The following is a 19664-nucleotide window of genomic DNA, read 5'->3' on the forward strand; positions in this document are numbered from 1 at the left end:
AATCTAAATAGATGGCATTTATCTACAGGTTAAAAGGGCTCATGGTAACATTTTAACATTTTAACATTTAAAATAGGGTCAAGAAATTTACAGTATGAAAGACATATGCAACAAAAGGAATTTGAAGAACTCATAACCATTTGAAAATAAACATGAAGAACAGAGGATATCTTTCAGGCATATCTAAAATACTAACATAGCATATAAAACTGACATGAAGCTGGACCATGGTACAGATCAAACGTATTTTTTATTTGCAAACTATTCATTGAAATATCTGTTGAAAATGAGCACAAATTGTGAAAATTAATAGCTATGCTCCTGAATATAAACTACACGCACACTTTATGTATGCCAAAGAAAGCAAATTATTTTACATATTGTTCCACAGTTCATCACTTCTAAAAACATGCTTAGATGTGTTGTGTCCCCGTAGGCTTTAATCTAGCCTTGTAATCTCTGAAAGATAGTCTTCAATCTACTATTTTTTCTTACTTGACTAAAACATATAATCTACTATTTTTATGTACATATTATAATTTAGATTATTTCAATGTTATTTAATATTTTATGCATATAAAGGAAGGAGGAAATGGTAAAAATGTATAGTTTAAATGAGTCTTATTGGGAGAAGGAATGGTAATTAGCTGAACCGTAAATCTGCCTTTATTTTTCACTAGGATACTTACAAATATAAAGGGTTTTAATTCAGTCCAATAGAGGTACCACTTAAAAACCTGTAAGAATGATACGATCAGTTCTAGGGGTTGAATAAAAACTCAGTGATACTTACCATACTGTGTAACAAATGCTATACAGCTGTTCACTATAATGGGAACGTCATTTTTGCTGAGCTGCTGATCTTGTAAAGCATTACCATCTGTACCTGCTGCTTTTTCAATTGCAGTATGCCAGACTGTGAAATCCAACTTGGTATGCCCATGGATGTATAATGTTCTGTAAAGTTTAAAAAGCATTTCAAATTATAATTTTGCTCTTTAAAAAAAAAATCTTACTCCAAGACAGATTACCCTAAAATCCACACAATCGTGCAAAACAAACTCTTCTTTTATCTCATCCACCACGAGCTTCCACTCAATCCCTCTTTTGCCTGTATAGTCATGTCACTCCATAGCATTGAGGAAGCTCTCTGAATTTATGGTCTCACTTCCTTTCATTCCCCAGCCTCTTTTGTTCTCTTTCTGAATAACTAAACTAAAACCACTGTGGCAATCACCTGTGACTTCTAACAGATACTTCTGGTTATGTTTTTCAAGGTTTTAGAATTGTTGATTTTATTTCTTAAAAAAAGAAAAAAACTAGCATCAAATTTGAATTTTATAGCATAATTCTTTCTGGATTTTCCTCCTATCATTCTGGTCACTTAGTCTCTTTCCCAATCTCCCTTCCTCTTTCTGAATGACAAAGTCGTAACCTCAGCACACACAAAAGCTCCATGGACTCTCCAGGGACATGCCATTCAGGCCAGTAGTTTCATCTTTTCACATAAATTAGTTTACTTCCAAATCCCTATCTCCAGGCTGTAACTTTCATAAATCAGATCTCCATGTGACTGAAAAGCAGGAGAATAGAGCACCTGAGAGTGGGAATGACAATCAGACTTTTTTAACTTAAATTTTAGCTCTGCCATTTACTTCCTGTGTAACTTTAGACAAGTCAACCTTATTTTTGCTTCAGTCTCATCATTGGCAAAATAAATATAATAATAGCACCTAGGACAACACTCAATAGATGTAACATTAATGACTAATGTATAAACTATACTACTAAGGAATATTTATATTTGAGCATCTTCACCTTAATGTGCAATAAGCATATCAAAGCTTTTGCTCTCCCATACCAAGCTTCTGGCACCAAAAATTTTCCACGTACCCCACGAGAAATTTAGGATTAATTAAGTGTAGATCAGTCTCTTTACCCAACCACTGCCACATGTCTTCAGTCACAAAATTCTGTTGAGTACAGTTTCCCAATGTATTCACTCTGTCTTCTCTCCTTTCCAAGACTGCCTTATTTCAGATCTTCATGTTGTTCCTTCAGGTCACTACAGCCCCTCCTTACAGAATTCCTTTCCCAATTCTCAACCCCTGTAATCTCTACTCCTCACTATTGCCAGAATGATCTAAAATGCAAAGCTAATGACATCACTTCCAGATCACTGTCTTACAGTTCTTGAGTTTTCAAGATAAAAAGTCTTCATAATCTAGCCTCTATTTTTACCTGCAACTTGATCTGTCATTCTCCTTAAGATACTCAGGAAACATAAACACACACAAATACATACATACATACACACATACACACACACACACACACACACACACCCCTCCTGGATTTTGTAATACATATTGCCTGCTCTTTGGCTGGCTAGTCCAAACCTTCCCCCAAAATTATACTCCAGGTAAAACTCCTTAACACTGTTCCTGATCTCCCTCTTATGCTTAGTATGTCACAGATACTCCTTCTCAGTCTTTCAGTGGTGGCTTTGTCCTGCATCATATCACTTTCTGTAGCTATCTGAATGTTTTAGCCACGAAACTCCAACCTTTACACAGGCAAGCAAAGTATTTCAGTATTTCAGTCATTAGCATAGTGTCTGGCATTTAGTGGATACATACCAGTTTTAAAGACTTATCACTAGATACAAAGTTTGCTTTAAAACATAAACTAATTGTTGATGTATTTTAAGTCTATTTACACCAAAGTAAAATGATATAATCTTGATTTCAGACTTGACAGGGCTAGTTTATATTCAACCCAAAGAGGCATGAATAAACCACATGAATTCTGGGGCTTTGGGGGCCAGGGGTGGGTAATAAGGAACGTAATCTTTTACATTTCTGATAATCACTGTACCTAACATAAAAAGAGAAACAAAAAACTTCCTTTCTTTCCTTTGTTTTCTTTCTTGAAATGCTCCTGTAAGAAGACAAAGATACCTGCACCTTATCACACTCATTTCTAACATCTGAACTTGCCATAACTACTACTGTTTTACTAATACTGGTGCTTGTAATCCTCATCTCTTGCTTTTTGACATCTTTATCTATTGTTTCTATTTTCCACAGCACTACAGCAGTCCTGACCTCCAGGTGTTGTAATTTTCTTTTTGAAGAATTCTGAAAGTTTCCCTAATACACCTGACATGCTACAGCCTTTTCATTGATCTTATATCATCTTTAGCTCAAAAGCATTCTATTGCTGGATGTATTTGTCTAACTGAAATTATATAACTCAGATAATTTTTTGAGAAATATCAAACCTCTTGATTATGTGAACTTAATCAAAATTATGTCTTGCTACATTCACAAGTTTAGGTAAAGAGAAAAAAAAATTTTTAAATAATTTATCTAATAATTGAGCTTTAAATATGATATAAAATCTTTGTAACTATTTGCTTATAAACAACTACAATGGGTGTTTTAGCAAGCAGTGAAAGAAATCCAAAATACAGTGGCCCTCCTACAATATGAGTATAATTCTGCCATAAACTGTGACATTTTCAAACTTCAAATTTTCTTTCTAGTCAGAAAAAAATCTACTGATGACGAGTTGAGCTGTCTCCTTGTGAATTAGTGAAGAGTAGAACTTTCTCAACTTGTCAAAGGGAGAATCCCAAAATATATATGTAGTGCAATAGATGGTTTGACATTTAATAGCATTGGTGAACTAACTTTCCTCTCTGATGCTTACCTAAAATTTGTGGACACTGAATAAAGCATCGAAAGATATTTTCAACACAAATGCTGGACGACTTTGAGATTTCAAGTGTTATCAGATTCACATTCCTGGATTAGAATTCCAAGGAAACATTTACTTATATCCTGACAATCTGAAAAGTAATGCTGATGAACTCTAATTACAGAGAAATTAGTTATGCTAATTGTCTATTTTCTAAGCATAAATTCCAAAGGGCACTTCAAAGCCATATAAAGAAAAATTCTTATTTGCTATAATGAATCAAGACAGTTCAATAAGACCTTAGAAACCAAGTCCTAGGACTAACAAAAACAATTATATTAAAACTGCAATATAATAACCATGAAGCATAAACAATCATATTTGAGCCTAGTCTATGACAAGAACTAGAAGTGTCTTCACAAATAATAGATCAATAAACTTGACCACATAAAAAATAAATATGCTCATATAAAGAAGATTTTAAACAAAACTGAAAAGCAAATGAAATACCCTACAAATATGGATGGAAAATATAATATCCTAAGCATTTACACAAAAATAAAATAGTAAGTCCTCCACAGAAATACGGTCATCAGCCATGGAAAGGTAAGTCACAGAAAGAATTAGCCGATGTAACCACAAACCAGTCTAAGAATCAAATATATATGTGTGTGTGTGTGTGTGTGTGTGTGTGTATCTCAGTTCTATCACACCTAAGATTCACGAAACAGAATTTCCTGAGCAACTTATTACAAAGTCACACTATTAGAATGGACACACACACACACACATACACACATATATATGTAAAATCAATGATGTGTCAAAGGCAATTTATCAAAGATCTAAAATGCATAATGTTCATCACTGGAGTATAACAAGATGAGCATAGCATTTTAAAGACTGATGAGATACTCTAAAAATAAATTTGAAAATATGTTCTAAGAATCTTAAAATACGTATGCATTACTTTTGACAATTAGTTCCAACCACAGGACTCTTTCATAAGTACATGATTTGAAATGAAGGCACAATATCTGTTTCTTTCAATATATTTCTGTCCCTCTCTCATGCACATGTGCACATGCACACAAACACATGCATTTAGCCGAGCATTTCAAAAATGGAAATAAGTTGAAATCCCAAAAACTAGGGAAAGGTTAAGTGATTTAGCTACATCCAGAGATATATATTATAAACTTAGTACAATGAGCAGAGAATGCGTAATTGCACGTATGTATAAATCCACTTGCATTTCCTAAAATGTTAAATTAACTCTGGGTAGAAAACTCATGGACATTTTGTTTCCTTCTTTATACATGTCTGTGTTTTTAAAAATGTAATTAGAAACAAATCACATAAGTCGAAGTTTTGACTGATCCCTTGAAGGAAAAGATATTTAAAGCCGTCTGAACCACGCCATCTTAGACTGTCATTGAGCTTTTGAGCCAGAGAACTGGAAATATCTCTGCCAAGTTTTTTTTTTTCCATATATGACTAGGAAACTAAGAGCCAGAAACAACATGTTTGAGGTATCAGAACTAGGTGGGAATTGCACATTTGAGCTACTCAGTACTAGCCTAGTTCATGAGCCTTCCTTTACCTGAAGAATCAGATCTCCATAATTTAAAACTCTGGTCCTCAAGTCCAAAAATACTTATTCCAGAAGTGAAATGCTGATGTGTATTTCTGTTGCCTTTCTTCTTAGTCCTATCACACCTAAGATACATGAAACAGAATTTCCTGAACAATTTATTACAGTCACACTATTAGAATGGACATGAAAGATGATCTACTAAAGCCACTCATAACAGAAGACCTATTTCTCTTCTTCAAGACTGTACACTTACATTCTGCCTTGAAAAGCATCCTAGGCATGTTGGAAATGTAATGGATAGGACTTTGGAGGATAGCTTTAGAAGGGTATGCTGTGCATTTTTCTTTACATTTCCTAAGCAACCTCTCAAGGAAGACCCTTCTTCTCATCCAAATAAGCTTTTGGGTTTGTTTTCTTCTGGAAAAGTATGAATTGTGTTATTTCAGTGAGTGATGTTTGGTCATTAGAATTTTTAATGAACTCATTTTAAGTGTATGGTTTGAAATATTTTTGCAAATGTGTACACTTGTGTAACTACCACAATGATTAATATGTAGACCATTTCCATCACTCACAATGTTCACTCATAACTCTTTGCATTGCATTCCTCTCCCCACCCACAATCTTAGGCAAGAACTTATCTGCCTTCTGTCACCATTCATTAGTTTCCCAGCTCTAAAGCTTCATAGGAATGGAATTATACAGTATTACTCTTTTGTGTCTGGCGTCTTTTACTCAGCACAATGTTTTTTAAGATTCATTCATGTTGTTGTTAATATAGGTCCCTTTATAATGATAATCAGTACTTCACATATGAACACATACCATACTCTGTTTACACATTCACTGACTAAAAATCATTTGGGGTCTCCTCACTTTATATTATAAATAAAGCTGATTTGAATATTTGTATAGGAGTCATTTTGTGGACATATATTATGATTTGTTTTGGGTAAATACCTAGCAGCTCATTTGTTGGGATGTATAGTTAAGTGTAAACCAACCGTATTATTTTAAAAAACAAAAACCTGCTAAACTGCTTCCCAAAATGAATGTACTATTTTACAATCCCACCATACTTGCCAACACTTTGCACTGCCACTTTTTTAAAAACTTAGTTTTTTCAGTGTGATCTCACTGTGGTTTTAATTTGTATTTCTCTGGTACTTAACTTTACATGTGCTTGTTGGCTATTCATAAACATTCTTTTAGACATTTCTATTCATCATTTTTTGCTATTTTATTGGGTTTTTGTCTTCTTCTAGTTATATGTATTCTGTCCATGTTTTGGATATGAGTGCTTTATCAGACACGTGTATTTTGAATAGCACCAGTGTATGATTTCATTTTATTAACCATGTTGCTTAAAGAACAAATTATAATTGAGTTTTTAACTTATAATTCCAATACTTGTGATTTTTTCTAATTTCCTTGCTTTATCATATTAAACCCGCAATATTAAATAGAAGTGGTGGGAATAAATATGTTTGCCTAATTCCTGCATTTGAGAGAATTTTTTGATTATATCCAATGTGTTAAATTCATTGGTATGAAGTTGGCCATAATATTTTCTTATATTTTAAATATTAAACTGATGCACAGTTTTATGACACTGGTGATTTGTATCTTCTGTCCTATCTTCTAGTTAGAGTTTTATCAATTTTCTTAACTTTTCCAAAAAAGGTTAAAAATTTATTAAATAAATTGATTATTTCAAAGGACCAGCTATTGGTGGCTCAGATTTTTTTAAAAATATATTCCATTTATTCATTCTTTCTACTGTCTGTATCAATTCATTCTCTGAACCACTTTGGGTCTAATTTGCTCTTTTTTAGATTTTTAAGGTAAAAGTTTAGAGGATGGATTTTAGATCTTTTGATTTAGTGTAAGCATTTAAAGCTTTCAACTTCCTTGTAAATAGTTTTATAGCTCCATCACACAATTTTGATGTTATGATTGTATTATCATTGATCAAATATTTCCTCATTTTTCCTGTGACTTCTACTGTGAAGTATGGGTTATTTGGAAACATGTTTAACTTCCAATTACTCTGCAATCCTTTCCAGAACAAGGCAAGTTATGAACTAAATTCAATAGAAAATACTAATAGAGTATCGATCTATCTTTCCAGGCCCATTGTCACACGCGTCCTCCTCAAGCATTCAAGGTTAAGGCCAACCCATACTGAGGTTGTTTCTAGCCCATCCTATTTCTCTGAACCTATTATTTCTACCTCTTGGACTACCTTAGTGTCTCAGGCCCCTTCATTTTTTCCTACTAAAGTCCTTCATTGGATTGTAGATCCAGTTAAAAATACTTTTCTTTAAAAAACAAAACAAAAACAATACACACAAACACACACACACACACACACACACATCTTAGAGGGATTTGCTCATTCTTTTGTCCAGTTTTTCCTCATCATATCATACTTATTTCTTCACAAGCTTATCTCCTGGTACATAGAGGTACTTTGAACTAACTGAAACAAAATTGTTGAAGCAAATAATATACGTTTTAAAATCTACCTTTTGTTAATAGACATACATTCCCTTCATCATAATTTTCTTTAACATAAAATCACCTAATATTTGTTTTATAATAGTCTCTTTCTTTTTTAAAAAACCTGTGGGAGTGGTGAGAGAAGAGAATCTCTTGTTCGCCTTGGCAATACTCAGATTAAGCCATCTCTAAGAATTAAATCATCAGAAAGTTACAAAAGCAGTCAAGCTTATATTGTGGGCAATAGGCTACTGTTTAATTTGCAATTACATGCACAATTTAAAAACCACTTTAAGATAATTCAGCCTCTGGAGTATTGCTAACATATTAGCTGCTATAAAACACATTCAAGGGGGAGAAAAGATCATATGGAATAAGGTGATAGGAAATAAGGAGTATTAAACTTAGGGTGTTAATCTCCCAAATTGAGAAAAGTAATCTGTTCCATAATTGTGAAACATATTGATAAAGTGTTTATTCCCCAGTGTTAAGCTTCTTTATGTGAAGAATTTGCAATTAAAACTGAAATGCAGTCAAGCTTGGGAGACATCAAGTGTATTATGCTTTATTACATATCAACCAAAGAATCTAAAACAAAAAAACACAACTAGTCTTTTCTGTTTCTGATAACACAGTTTACTTATTCACACTGTGTTTATTAGAACCAACAATGTTTCAACAAAAGCATAATAAGTGTCTATGGCAATGGGCATGCAGCTATGGAATGTGAAATGGTAAACACAGTAACTTATTTCTTAGAAAAAGATATGCAGAAGATGTGGGTTAAAGTGCAAAAATAGTTCTCAAATTTTGAGAAAAAGATGTAATTTCTTGAACATTTCAGTCAAAGTGATGATACAATTTCCTACTGTCCAGGAAAATGCCTTCTGCCTTCCTGGTCTAGAATATTTGCTAACAAGAGATATTTGACAACATGATTTTTTTTTTATTTGCACAAACAGTACTAAGGCCTAAAAGAAAAGCACAGAATCTAAGTCCCAATAACAACATCAAATAGCATGCCAGAAACCCCTAAGTGTAATCAAGAAAGCTTTATTTTCCAAAATAATTTTTAAAGTATACAAAGAATACACATTAAAACGACACCATCTGGAACACCTTCTGTTTAGAGCTTTTTAGAGCAAAAATGCTCTGTGTGTGGAAAATATTATTGCAATATTTTTCTGTCTAAAGACACTCATGCTATGCATATAGAGAAAATGACCATGAAGATTAAAATATCTATCTAAATAGTGACTATATACAGGGGATAATTATCAATTTATGAACATTTCCAGTTTAGGGGGTTCTTTCTCCTCCTTGCCTTTAAGAAACATTAATGTATTTTAGCATTTTAATCAAAGGTAGATAAGAACAGGAAAAATATGTGAAATTAATTCATTAAATTTATGTATGATTTACATTTCTGGCTCAAGCTGTTACTAGCAAAAATATAAGGTTCAAGCTTATAGCTGGTTGGTTTCTCTTTCTTTCAATTATTCACACTATCTCTATAGGCCATGAGTATAAATAATTGGAAGTTGTTTTACTTCCAAAAGCCACAATTTTATCTGTCACTGACAAGTCTAGCAGAATCTACCATTGCTGACAGTCATCATTTCCCAAAGGGCTAACAGATCAAAAGGGAGATGAAAACAAGGGTGGTACAATGAAATTTTCTCATTTTGGCATGGTACTGAAACAGCTTTTCAACAATCACAGCTATAATTAACTAGCTATGTTTGAGTACTGGGAGAGAAGTGCATATTCTCTATCTTGGCAAATGATACTATCATTCATAGCATCACCCAGGCCAGAAGCTCAGGGGTCATCACTCTTATCTCCCAGTTCACAAAGCAATTGAAAATTGACTGGTATCTCTCTCAACATTCCAGTACCACATGGAGAAAACTATCAACATCCAAAATCATCCATCAATTCTTCTTTTCTTACTTCTGCAGTTGAGGGATCTTGCTCTCTTGTTTGTACTCTCTCTTAGACCTTCGATCTCTCCCATTTTCTGTTTCTTTTCCATCAAAATTTAAACTTGTATAAGTTCAAGCCATCTGAAAACAAACTGCACATATATACCCTTTCTGGGTCAAATCCCTTACCTCGTTAATCCTATGAATCTCCCTCCAGATATCTTTGACAAAGTGACCTCACCAGCTGTCTTGGTTTACTCAGTTTCCATTCTTAATCTGATCTAGTACCTGCCTGTTCACTTCTGCTCTCCCCTAAGTCACCAGATGGACTCCAAATCACTTATCTCATGGAGTATGTATTCTCACTGGGCATGTCCTTCTGTCAGCACTTGACATTTTTAACTGATCCTTCCTTTATGAGACACTCTCTTCCTGGGCTTTGTAACACTTCGTACTCTCTCTTAGTTTCTGGCCTCACTCTCTGAGGAAACAAGCAGCTACTTCTCCCTGACAAATTCCCCTAACCCAAAATGATGTATAGTCATCAAAGCTCCAACACAGGACTTCTTCCTTTCTCTTTCCATAGAATCACCCTAAGTAATTTCACTTTCTTCCTTCTTTACGCTGGTAACTCCAAAATCTGTATCTCCAATCTGTTAATCTTTTCATGAATATCTTATCCATAAAAAATAACTTTCTCCCATCAATTTATTCTTAGATGTCTTATAAGAATCTCATGCTCAACATGTCTTAAACTCATTATCTCCCAGGCTCTCTCCCAAACCTGCTCCTTTTTCCACTATTTCCTATATGATGTCTATGTAGTCACAGAATACACAAACATATGCTTATATGTCTATGTAAATAAGTAGATATGAGACTGTTTTGCACCATACAGGGTGCTGTGCCTGTCACGTATGTATAGTCTTTGTTCTTGTTCTATCAGGGTTCATAACCTCACATTCTCGGCATCTACTGTGCAGATTTTTTACTTTTATGCACACTGTGGACCTCCCTTCTCTCCATTTTCAATTAGGTAGGAATTGTATGGACATGTTTTCTAATAATTTTATAAAAATTTTTTCTAGTAAACATTTTTATTTTTCTAATAAATGCTTAAATATTGAATTCTAGTAACTTATAGTGTCTATCCAGACTCCTAGAACACTTGTTGATTTAAACCCTGAGAAAGAGCTCTACAAAGGTATTGGTAAATTAATATTGAACACTTGATTTTTTAAAAAATATTTAAGTTACAAATTGACCTTACTTTAACTTCAAAATGAATTATTTTCCTCAATATCATACAGGCAAAAGAAGGCTGTTTAAGTACTTAAAATAGGGCTTGGCACATGGTAACTGCCCCCATTGTCATCATTGTTATTATCAGATGATTACTGATTTGGAGTAAAAAGGAAAAGCAAGTAAACCAAATACAGAAGCATGTGATAATATAATTGCTTTTAAATGGTGGGTATGGTACATTAGCTATGTGAAGAGATTTATGGAAAATAACTTGATTATATTTATCCTCACATTTCTCCCACTCCTGTTATTACTCTTCACTTTCATAAAAATACTTTCAACATAACTTGTTAGTAACACAGTAGACAAAAACTTTCAATTACCAAAAACGTTATTAACTGTCTGTGACTATTATTTTGGAATTTCATTAGTTTTCTACTTTTCCATGAACTCAAAAATAATATTACAAATGAATTTCATCTCCTGATTTCTGCAGTCCAGTGGTAAGATCAAAACGTACAAAATATCAAAATATTTAGTGCTCTGGCTTCCGTATCTTCCATTTATGAGGGGGTGGACTGCATGCAGTACGCACTAAATAGAATTACATCAAACTGAATCATTCTAATCCATGTTTGCTACATTTTAATTAAAACCTATGTATCATTGGTCAAATACTCCATAGGTTAAAAAAAGGGTACAAAAATACCTTGGTTATAATAACCTGAAAAAATGAAAAGGATAAACACATTTGTTAAGCTGATACTTGTCTATTTGTTTAAGAACATAAGCTCTGAGGGGTCAGACACCAAGTTTGTATTGTTCACCTTTTTTATTTTCCTGCCATAGAAGTAGCAGTCAGTAGGCATTCCACAAATATTAATAAATGATTGTAAAACTGCATTTATGCTCATATTTTAATGTCAAATCCTATCTATACCTAATAATTCCTCATTATTTCTGGACATAAAATTAACAATACTCTCACAGTACAGTGAAATCATCATCTAGTACCAAAAATAAGAATCTAAAGTAACATTAACCATAATAATCCAAGAAATAAGTAAAAATGCAAAGTCCTAATTATGCCTAGAAACTAAAAACCACAATCTGACATAAATATCTAATCGGCAATATGCTTGCTGTATGTATAAGGCTCTTGATGTCGTCCCATGAAGTTGAAGGAAAGGCAGGTTCAGATAAGCACTGAAAGTCACTATCCTTGTCACAGCAATAAAAATAATCAAATGAAGGCTTATTTAGCTATATGTTTATATTGCAGTTAAACACTGAACAAGATAAGATTGAACTGCACAGATCCCTTTATACACAGATTTTTCTTTTGCCTCTGCCACCCCTGAGACAGCATGATCAACCTCTCCTCCTCAACCTACATATATAAAGACGACACAGATGAATACCTTCATGATGATCTACTTCCACTTAATGAATAGTAAATATGTTTTCTCTTATGATTTTAATAGCATTTTTTTCTCTAGCTTACTTTATTGTAAGAATACAAATAATCTTGCACTATTATAGAGCAAACCATATTGAACCAGTGTAATTAAGAGTTTTTTTAAGCAAATTACAAGAAGCTAAGGGGAAAAAAACCAATTGGTTGAAGAAGAAAGGCAGTTTGAAGATTTCCCAAAGAACTAAAAATAGAACTACCATTTGATCCAGCAATCCCACTACTAGGTATCTATCCAAAGGAAAAAAAAATGGTTCTACCAAAAAGACACCTGAACTCATATGTTTATCACAGCACTATTCAGAAGAGTAAAGAAGTGGAATCAACTCAAGTGCCGATCAGTGGTTGACGGGCTAAGGAAAATGTGGTCATATATACCATGGAATACTACACAACCATAAATAGGAATGAAGTCAAGTCCTTTGCAGCAACATGGATGCAGCTGAAGGTCCTTATCCTAAGTGAATTAACACAGAAACAGAAAATCAAATACTGCATGTACTCACTTATAAGTGGGAGTTAAACAATAAGTATACATGAAAATAGAGATGGAAATAATAGACACTGAGGACTCCAAAAGTGGGGACTGAAGGGGGTAAGGGCTGAAAAACTACCTATTGTGTGCTATGGTCACTACTTGGGTGATGGGCTCAATAGAATCCCAAACCCTAGCACTACACAATATATCCATGCAACAAACCTGCACATATGTAGATATGTGCCCCTTGAATCCAAAATTAAAAATAAAAGAAACTGTCTTCCTTATTGCTCTGGTATGTCCCTGGCTGCTCCTTCCCAGGCTTCTTTGTGTGATCATCCTCCTCTTCTAGACCTTTACATATTGGGGGACCTCCGGCTATGTCTTCAACTCTCTTTTCCATCTATACTCTCTATGAGGTGAACCTGTCCAGTTCCTTGGCAAAATAGCATCAACACAGTGGTGACTCCCAAATTTATATCTCCAGATATAACCTCTTCACTTAATTTTAGACATGCGTATTCAACTGCTTACTCACCAGATCCACTTTGCCACCAAAGAGACATCTCCAAGTTACCATTCCCAAAACCAAACTCTTGATCTACTGTCTTAAACTTACTAATATCCTACCTCTATTCTCCAAGTATTTGTTCTCTCAAAAAACAGCACCATAATTCAGTAATTGCTCAGGTCAAAAATTCTGGGATCATCCTTGATTCTCACACTTATCTAATCCATCAGCAGATCCTGACACCTCTAACTTCACGAAATATCCACCCACTCCTATTCTCAGGTAAGCCACTGCTTTCCTGGCCAGCATCCTAACTAAACACCCACTTTCACTTTTGTCCCCCAGAAGCTTATTCATCTGGAGTCAGAGTAATCCTGTAAAAACATAAATCAGACCATTCCACTTCCCAGCTCTCAAACTGAGCAGGTGCCCATCATATTTTGATTAAATTTCAAATATTCACACATCATGACCGATAAGGCCCTATATGATCAGGTTGTGGGTATCTCTGAAATCATTTCTTCCCACTCTCTCTTTCATTCAAATATTCCCAGCCACCACAGCTTCCTTGCAGAACTTGGACATGCCAAGCACAACACACTCTTAGCGTTTTCAAATACCCTTGGCCCTACACCTGAAATACTCTATCTGGATTACTGCAAAGTTTACTTTTTCGCTTTATGAAGATCTTTCACCCAAGATCTCTTTTCTTAGTTAGCAAACACGGATACTATGCCATCAGACTATTTTTATATTGCTTATTTTTCTGTGTAGAATTTAAAATTGATGGACAGAATAGCATATAATTATTTTTGTCTGCTTACACTGTTTTCCCTAATAATATACATGTTTCATGATGGTAGGGACTTGTCTGTTTACTCATCATGATATCACCAATACCTTTAAGAGTCCCTGATGCACAGTAGATGCTTAATAGTTACTGAAAAACTGAATAAATTCAAGAAATCAAGTTTTAGCTATGCATGACCCACATGCATAGATAATTCAGAATATAATTTATAGTCATCGTATTCTTACAATGAAGATATATTTATAATTACGAAACTGCTTTCCAAATATTTAAATGCAAATGTCACAGAGGAATCTAGGTCTATAGAAAACTATACAATAATTGATCACAATAAGTTTGTCATAAAAATTATAAAAATATGTAAATATCATTGGTATAGTCTTTCCAAAGAGAGCTAATATATACTATATATGTATAGTTATATGATTCAGAAAATTTCAACAGGTTTTAAAATATTGTTTTCTCCCTCAAGATAATAACAACAACAAAAAAAATCCCACTGCCCAGAGTTGTTGAGATAAAGAATAAAAAGCAAAAAGGCACTTACCTCCCTTTTTCTACCAAGAGTAAGACATCCAGTTTTTCCCCATTTTGAACCACTGTGCTGATTGCTGGAGGGAGAATGAAAAGCAAAAACTTATTTTTTAAAACACTACAATAAACACCCATGAAGACACAAATATTAATACAGCTTAGTCATAAGTTTGGGAGTGAGCCATCAAGATTTTACTAAAGGCTATCATTATTGTATGCAATAAAGAAATGTGTTCCAAAGATAAGTGAAGAAAAAAGCTCTTACTTAGCTCTTGCAGTCTTCTTAAGTGCATTCTATCTCCCTGAACTTCTTGCATTTGAAGGCAAAAATGCAAGCTGGATTTGTCCATAGCAAACCAGCCTTTTCTCCACTGATCCAGGGCATGGCAGTCTTTGTAGAAGAGTTGACCAATCAAATCATAGTCAGCTTCTGTTAAGTTTTCAGCAAATAAGGGAACAAAATGCTGTTAAAACAAATACAAAAAAAAAGTAATAAAGACAGTGAAAATAGGAAATCCCTTCCCTATCTACTGATATGAGAGAAGGTAGACAAATTATCTTAGTTTTTCAATTTTAAAGATTCAAGGGTAACACCAAATTCAAAACAACTAAACTTGCTAAATGATGAGTTCATGTCCTTTGTAGAGACATGGATGAAATTGGAAATCATCATTCTCAGTAAACTATCGCAAGAACAAAAAACCAAACACCGCATGTTCTCACTCATAAGTGGGAATTGAACAATGAGAACACACGGACACAGGAAGGGGAACATCACATTCTGGGGACTGTTGTGGGGTGGGGGGAGGGGGAAGGGATAGCATTAGGAGATATACCTAATGCTAAATGACGAGTTAATGGGTGCAGCACACCAGCATGGCACATGTATACATATGTAACTAACCTGCACATTGTGCACATGTACCCTAAAACTTAAAGTATAATAATAATAAAAAAAACAAAACTGAACAACTATAATGCATTTTTAAATGGCAGCATCTTTCTTAAACCATTTTTCTTGCTATGTATAGAGTTGAAACTGCAAGACACTCTCTTAACTGATTTGTGGAACTTTTCAAAATGTCAACCTTCAGCATTTTTCTCCATTTATATATTTTCCTGAATCTGCTCTTTTCTCCTTTGTGTATACCTTGAATAAAATATCTACCTATAAAAAGACATACACAGAAATGACTTTACAATATTGAGAATATCCTAACCATCAAAAACATGGCCTTAACTTGAAGAATGATTTCTCCAAGCCTTACTTTAATTTCTTCCCTGCTTAAGGCTCCTAGAAGGTAGCTACCTCTTTTGACTACTTTTTTTGAAAATCCAATGAAGTATGAACTTTATTCCTACAATCTTATATAAAACTTTCATGGACCCTGAAGCTCAAACACAGACTCCCAGTTCAGAATCTTCTCTGGATTTAGAGCAGTAACATAATATTTAAATACCTTGGCTATTGCCTCTGTCCATTTTCTTTGAGCTTGAGATGTTTCAGCTCCAAATAAAAACACACGTTCTGAGGGTAAGTAGATCTCAAAGATAAAGATGGGCCTAAAACATGCACAAATAAAAAGATACTACCAGTTATGTTTAGCTCTTAAGAAAACAAATAACACAAAGGTCATGTTTTTAATTAAATTCCTTTTAAAATAAAGTAATGCTGTGAAATCATCCTATCAGATTCTGTTAATGGTTTACATTTTATTCAGATGAGGTAAATGGAACACACTGGATTGGTCAAAAGGAATATTTTGTATAATCACTTAATCTTAATCATTCTATTGTATAACTTTGTTTATGCCCTGGACACTCATCAGTTGACTGATGTAGCAAAGGGCTCTCCTCGGTCTCCTCTTCCCTCTCTCATCAGTCCTTGATTTACTCTGACCAACTGTTAAAAGCAAACATTGCCCAAACAGTTTTTAACCCTCTTCTTGTCTAACTTCAAATGGTCCCAGTCACACAGCAGGTTCCCTCCAGAACACAAACACATCAAGCATTAAATCTTACAGTTTTCCTAAGAAAGATAAATTTTCCTTTCATCATCTCAACTTACCCCAAGTTTCTTATTCTTACTATAGATAAAATTAAAGCAACATCCCATGCTCTGAATTCTTTCCTGAGTTCCTCATTCACAACTCCATTTATTCCTTAGCACATGCTAAGTATGTGTGCTATTCTTACCTAAAAATCTCAAAATATCCTATGCCAAAGTCATCTTCCTTTCTCCTCTTTTCCACCCCAAGCCTGTTGTACCCCCTTCATGTCCTAATTTAGAAGCATCACAATCAACCTCATCACAACAAGCTCAAAACCCTTGAGTGTAACTTGTTCTTCCCCTTAACATCAACTCTTGTCCAGTCAGTCATTTAATCTTATCAGTTCGCCCTCTTCCTCTAGTTAAATTAGCAACAATTACAGTCTCTCTTCCTCCAATCTCCTTACCACTTCTTCCAGCTCTCTTCCTAAAATATGTCTATGTAAATCTTCAGTGCCTACATTATTGAGGTCATACTCTCCAATGTGCTATTTGAGGCAATTCAGCAAGAATTTTATGGCAACAATTATTTTTTAACCACATCTCATTGTAGATACTTCCTCTCTGCATAGCTACTTGTAACAGTAATGTTATCAAGAATATTTTAAACATATTAATATACTGATATAAACTAGTATTCTTTTTTATATTTCATTTACTACTTAGTAACTTAATATATAGATTCCACTTATTTTAACATTCCATAAGTCATATTACATTGAATAATCATTTAGAGTAAAAGCACTATTAAAACAAAAACAAGTCAATTAATAATCAGTTTTGTTCGCATCAAAAATCAAATCAGATTTACTGTAAAACAAGTCATCTCAACTAGTAATCATATAATAAAGGTAATATGTTCAATGTAGTTTTATGTAAATAACAGCTTTGCAAATCTCTTCCCTTTCTTATATAAAAATCTTATTTAAAATCTATGCTCCTATAAAACTGATTTTTTTCAGATTTTAATATCAATGTTTTTCATTAATTACATCAAAAAACATGATAAGACACTTTCACACCAAAGATCTTAGGTGGCCTGCTTTTAAAGTCCTGACAGAGATTTATTTAAACAATAGTATATGTGAGTCAAATATATTACATAAATAATGCTTAATCTATTCCTTGTTTCTTTTTCTGACCACTAAATTAACAAATAGCTCTTTAAGAAATTTAGCATTTCAATCTGCTACTAAATATTGTTTATTTTAATGTGAACAGATCGTCACAGAATATTCTCCTTTCTTACCTGTTTTAATTATGATACTCATTAAACGAATAAATGAATTTTACCACTAGTCCACTATTTTAAATAATAAATAACAAAATTAAATGACTACAATGGTCATAAGTGATATGCTATACATTTACATAAGATTTGGCCAGGCACGGTGGCTCACGCGTGTAATCCCAGCACTTTGGGAGGTCGGGGTGGGCAGATCACTTGAGGTCAGGAGTTTGAGACCAGCCTGGCCAATATGGTGTAACCCCATCTCTACTAAAAATACAAAAATTAGCTGGGTGTGGTAGCACGTGCAATCCCAGTTACTCGGGAGGCTGAGGCAGGAGAATCACTTGAACCCAGGAGGCAGAGGTTGCAGTGAGTTGAGATCGCCTACTGCACTCCAGTCTGGGTGATAGAGCGAGACTCCATCTCAAAAAACAAAAAAAATTACATAAGATTTGATTCAAAGATGCTAGCACTTCATATTACCTACCATAAATATTTTAGTTTTCTTACTTTGTAGTGAATTCCCAAAAGAAATTTCAGAAGGTGCAAGATAAGTAAGCTTCAAAAACCATTCAACCCTTCTATTAGAAGCAACTGAAGAACTAAAATGATAACAAAACTCTCATTACCTGTTATAATTATCTGAAAATACCTTTTACCTCCTAATTGTGTAATGACAGACCTACCCAGTATTTAAATAGAAGTCCTCTTTGTGTATAGCCAGGCAGATAACTTCATTGATATTAATGGTGCCATTAGGTGTGGTAGACTTATCATTTTCATAGTAACTCAAGAAGCCTCCTTCCAAAACACACCATTTTTTATTTGTCTCTAAGAATTTGAAACAAAACAAATAACAAATTGAACTAATCACGAATCCAATTTTAAAAACAAATACATACTTCTAAATAATGGCTGGATGCAAGTAAATAAATTTATTAATTTCCTATTTCACATAAAGTATATGTTATTGCTGCATGGGATATAAAGTTGTCACATTCTCTGCTCTCCAAAGAATTTACAATCTAGTAGCAAGGAATGTACAAAACAAAAATGACTGTGACATTGATAACCAGAGAAGGCAGAGCCGTAAAGAGGTTGCTGAAAAACAACTCTGAAGCTACAAAGAATGAAATGCCTGTACAGAGTAATAAAAGGAAAACCAAAATGTAGCATGAAAAGTGAGACTGCAGCTTATGGTAGGTATGCAAAGGAAGAAGGGTCAGAATCTGCAGGGCCCTTAATGCTTGTTCAGAAGATTTCAAATTCATCTTATACTGAAGTCAGCACACTACCATCTGCAGGCTAAATCAGAACATCACCTAAAATATAGATTACATCTACAGACATTAAGACTACTAAGGTCTATATATTAGATATAATGGATAAAGTTTATATATTAGATAATTTCTGAAGCTGGATTACTGTTCTGTGGTTACTTTAAAGCATTATTTATAAATGCCTTTCTTTTTAAGAAATGCATACTGAAGTACTAAAGGTAAAGAGGTATCATGTCGGCAACTTACTTTTAAGTGTGCATATAAAGTATGAGATAAATAAATATATACCCGTATATACATACATATGATGCATATGTATGTGTA

At 33.8% G+C, this 19664-nt stretch overlaps 1 protein-coding gene across 5 annotated transcripts in view; it reads right to left on the minus strand.

Moving 5' to 3' along the window:
* The window catches only part of ARAP2 (ArfGAP with RhoGAP domain, ankyrin repeat and PH domain 2), a 249271-nt gene that overhangs the window by 136749 nt on the left and 92858 nt on the right, over nucleotides 1-19664 (minus strand). For all 5 annotated transcript variants that reach the window (XR_010139659.1, XM_024246354.3, XM_054553813.2 and 2 more), the window contains exons 16-20: nucleotides 18747-18891; nucleotides 16240-16342; nucleotides 15045-15243; nucleotides 14793-14856; nucleotides 794-957 (exon numbers count right to left, since the gene is read on the minus strand). Coding sequence is in view for 4 of the 5 variants with exons in the window: in XM_024246354.3 (XP_024102122.3) it covers nucleotides 794-957; nucleotides 14793-14856; nucleotides 15045-15243; nucleotides 16240-16342; nucleotides 18747-18891 (675 nt within the window). In the remaining variant the exon portion in view is untranslated. The remainder of the gene's footprint in view (nucleotides 1-793; nucleotides 958-14792; nucleotides 14857-15044; nucleotides 15244-16239; nucleotides 16343-18746; nucleotides 18892-19664) is intronic.

Source organism: Pongo abelii, chromosome 3 (assembly GCF_028885655.2).
Source record: "Pongo abelii isolate AG06213 chromosome 3, NHGRI_mPonAbe1-v2.0_pri, whole genome shotgun sequence".
NCBI lineage: Eukaryota > Metazoa > Chordata > Mammalia > Primates > Hominidae > Pongo > Pongo abelii.